This window comes from Selaginella moellendorffii, unplaced genomic scaffold (assembly GCF_000143415.4).
Source record: "Selaginella moellendorffii unplaced genomic scaffold, v1.0 SELMOscaffold_35, whole genome shotgun sequence".
NCBI classification, from domain to species: domain Eukaryota; kingdom Viridiplantae; phylum Streptophyta; class Lycopodiopsida; order Selaginellales; family Selaginellaceae; genus Selaginella; species Selaginella moellendorffii.
The window spans coordinates 524,265-527,808 of record NW_003314296.1 but is presented as its reverse complement, the minus strand read 5'-3'; the positions used below and the strand labels follow the sequence as shown (position 1 = coordinate 527,808).

Below are 3,544 nucleotides of genomic sequence, written 5' to 3'. Positions count from 1 at the left end.
AATCTATGAAATTTAATAATTTTTTATATACATATTAGTACAACTTACAAAAATAAAAATAATTATTTATTCTAGATAATTATTTACTTATTAAAACTTGTGAATATTATTAGAGAGTTAATTACTTAAGAATGTATTATATTAGTTAGCAAAAATTTACTGTATATAAATTGGGAGTTATTAGTAATATCCACTACAACTAAATGGTGAAGTAATATACGTTATACACTTAAATAACATTTCATGCTTTTAAGTATAAATTTTAAATGGCAGCCATTGGCTCGTGACAAAAGAAGCCTTTGGGTTGAACAAAAGCTCTCAATCCATCGATTCCCAGCGTGGAGCCAACACCAGACCTTTTTCTTCCAGACCTGGGATGAATTTCCAGAGTGAAAGCAATCAAGAACAATGAAAAGAAAGTGGAAGTTACCATGGTACGCGAGGTGAGACCCGATCACAGCAGTTCCAATAGCCGGTGCCGACCTTCAACTCTACAAAAGACAAACAGAAGAAATCCAAAGAGTTTGCATCACTTAGAACAAGAAAGAATTCGAGCGAACCATTTAGAATTGCCTCTGCGTCTTCGAGATGCTTGCTAAAGACACTGGCAGTAAGACCGTACTCTGTGTCGCTCATCAAAGTGGTGGCTTCGTCATCGTCTTCCACGCACTGCGAGAGTTTCTCCACTTCAAGACCCCAGTGGAAAAACAAATCAAAATGTTACCATCACACCCACGACAGGACCAAACGTTTCCTTCCGCATAATCGACATTTGGTGATCAACATCTGTTAGAATCTGCAAGAAAGCCATCCTTGGTTTTCCCTCGTTCAGAAGATAGAAGAAACTTAAAATTTTACCGTCGGAGGAACGAAGTAGCCGACTTTGTGAGCAGTACTGTTTGTGGTGTCGCCACCGACGTCTACCTGAGCACCCCGATTAATTGCCTCAGCAAGCTCCAAAGAGGGCCGAGACAGGAATGAAAAGAACACAAAAGAAGTAAGAAAAATCTCGAAAAGCTCTAATAAATACCAGTTTTCCGATTTTTTCTACTTGCTTTTTGGTGCAAAGAGGTCCAATATAAGTGTCCTCCAAAGTAGGATCTCCAATCTGTTGTTCAAAAAGAGTATCATCCACAAACAGAAATTGGTGTGATTCATATATTACCCTGTACGAATGAGATATCTTCTTCAAAGCTTCCATGAAAGGAACATAGACCCGCTTGTTGACATATATTCTTCGTATAGAGCAGCAACTCTAGTACACAAAGCATGAAATGAAGATTAAACAACTAGAAAGGTTACTTGTCCGGAGTTATAGAAAGCTCCATCCGCGACTGTTGTTGCCGTAGCTAGGATATTGGGGACATCGTGACGTATATAAGCAGCGTCTTTACCACCAAGCTCTAACTGAAGCTGTAAAATCAAAGAAAGAAAAAGAGAAGAAGAAAAACCCATAAGGTATGATATCTAAGTTATTGTACTTGCCTTGACAAGGTTTGGAGAGGCTTTCTTCGCAATCTCCAAGCCAGTATCGTAGGACCCCGTGAAAAACAATCCACCAATGTCTTTATTTCCAGCAATCCTGGAGCCTGTGTCGGCTCCTCCGCTAGAGATGACAAACACGTCCTCTGGAATCCCAGCCTGCGTCCACACAAGTTAGAGCAAAAACTGCAGAGAAAAAAGAAGAAAAATCTTCTATATACATTGTGTAGCATGTCTGTGATCTCCTGGCCTGTGAGGCTCGCATTCTCGCTGGGCTTGTAAAGCACGCAATTCCCAGTGAGAAGTGCCGGGGCGAAAACGTTCGCAGAGAGGAAGTAAGGATAATTCCATGCTGATATGTTTGCGATCTGGAAAGAGTGAGACCAGGATTTCTTCTTTACAGTGCTATGGAAAAAAAAAGCTTACCACACCGAGCGGCTCATACTGTACTTTCTCCTTCAATCTGGAGCTTTCCAGAACCGTTTGCGTTCCAATCACCTAGGACAACGTCCAAGATGACAACTTCGAATGAATGACGCTTTTACCTTTTCACAGTTTTCGACGAAGTAGTGAATCCGATCCACAGTGGCAGCAATCTCGCTCCTTGCTTGAGATATCGGCTTTCCTGTCTCGGAGGTGAGGATTTTTGCTAGCGTCGTCTAGACATACCAGGTAGAAGAAGATTGTTACTGCTCGAAGCAAACCGAGGAAGATAAATCTAGTCTACCTTTCTTGTTACCAAAGCATCAGCAAACTTTTCCAGAGCCGCCTGCAAGAAGAAAAATTCCTCGTGTGTGTGCAAAGAAGGAAAAAAAATAACCAGACCTTTCGTTGATCAACGTGTGTAAGCTTCCAGCGCTTGAGCCCCGTGTGTAGATACTCGAGCTTTCTTTCGATCTAAAAAAACCACACAAAATGGAGAACTAAGATCAGATGAAGAAGAAGAAAAACAAAACCAATGTGTACATCAGGAATGGTGTCCTCTTGCAACTCTCCTACTTTCTTCAGAGTAGCCGGATTCGTGATATCAAGAACATTTCTGTAACCAGGCCACCTGAAAAAAAAAAAGGTTTTTTGCGAAGTCTCAATGAAAAGATCCGGAGGAAGAGAAAACCAAAAAACTTACGATGTGTTAGGCTTGATCGGCTTGTTGGCACGATAGAATCGCTTGACAATCTTGCAGAAACTAGCCATGAGCTTGCACTTTCAATCGATTTGGGCAAGAATGCCGCATTGCTTCATTTCCCCAATATAAACCCTAAGCCCTAGAATTTAAATTAACGTTAATCCAACAGATGGCCCCCTGTTTTAGGGTTCTTGGAGCTCTGGAAGGTGGAAGAAATGCACACTATAATACGATGCAGCAGAAACTCCTGGCTGAATGCCGACAACTCACAGCTCGTATCGAGCCTGCTCCAGCACGATTTCTTCCTCGACCTGGCCTCTAGAAGTGGGACGATCGGGAAAGATCCATGATCTTGGCGATTTCTGAGGGCGTCGCCTATGAGATACCGTGGCCGAGTTTGATGGAGCCCAGCAGCGATCGTCTAGACGTTCAAAGCTGGCTGCTAGGAAGGGCATGCTTTCGGGATTTGCTGGAGGAGTTCTTGGCGCTGCCAAAGGCAAGAACGCTCGAGCTCGATGGTGCTGTTGGTAGTGGGGCGGTGATGCTGGCATTGCGATGCTTGCGAGACTTCGGGATGGATCGCAGGCATGGAGTGGAGCGACGAAGGCTTGTCTATCTCCCGGCCGTCCCTTCCCCTCAATCGATGTTTCGCTCGGCGCTGTGGCTTGCCTTCTGGGACGATGCTGCCATCCAGCGCAAGATCGCCTTCCAGAAGACGCTCGACGAGCTCCACTACTTGATCACGGAGCTCCGCGAGTCGGACAATCACTGGTACTGCATCTCCGATGGCTGGGACGAGCTCGAGCGCTCTGTGGAGTTTAAGAACGGACTTCCACACGTCGAAGGCGAATCCTCGTCTTTGCGAGCTCGAAGAAATCCATCACCGCCATCTCCACAGAGTCTCGGCGACGCAGAGACTCTCGGACGTGGAGGCTG

At 44.4% G+C, this 3,544-nt stretch overlaps 1 protein-coding gene across 1 annotated transcript; it reads right to left on the bottom strand.

Moving 5' to 3' along the window:
• Positions 1–204: 204 nt before the first annotated feature.
• On the bottom strand, positions 205–2,733 carry LOC9657189 (succinate-semialdehyde dehydrogenase [NADP(+)]). The gene is made up of 16 exons (XM_024682821.1): positions 2,609–2,733; positions 2,449–2,536; positions 2,308–2,379; positions 2,210–2,251; positions 2,028–2,141; positions 1,909–1,980; positions 1,704–1,850; positions 1,486–1,641; positions 1,303–1,413; positions 1,166–1,255; positions 1,031–1,108; positions 859–954; positions 725–796; positions 561–669; positions 431–491; positions 205–371 (listed from the first exon to the last, which is right to left on the bottom strand). Exons 1-16 carry the CDS (start codon positions 2,674–2,676, stop codon positions 263–265), a joined length of 1,485 nt encoding a protein of 494 aa, XP_024538589.1. The 5' UTR covers positions 2,677–2,733; the 3' UTR covers positions 205–262.
• Between the last annotated feature and the right edge of the window lie 811 nt (positions 2,734–3,544).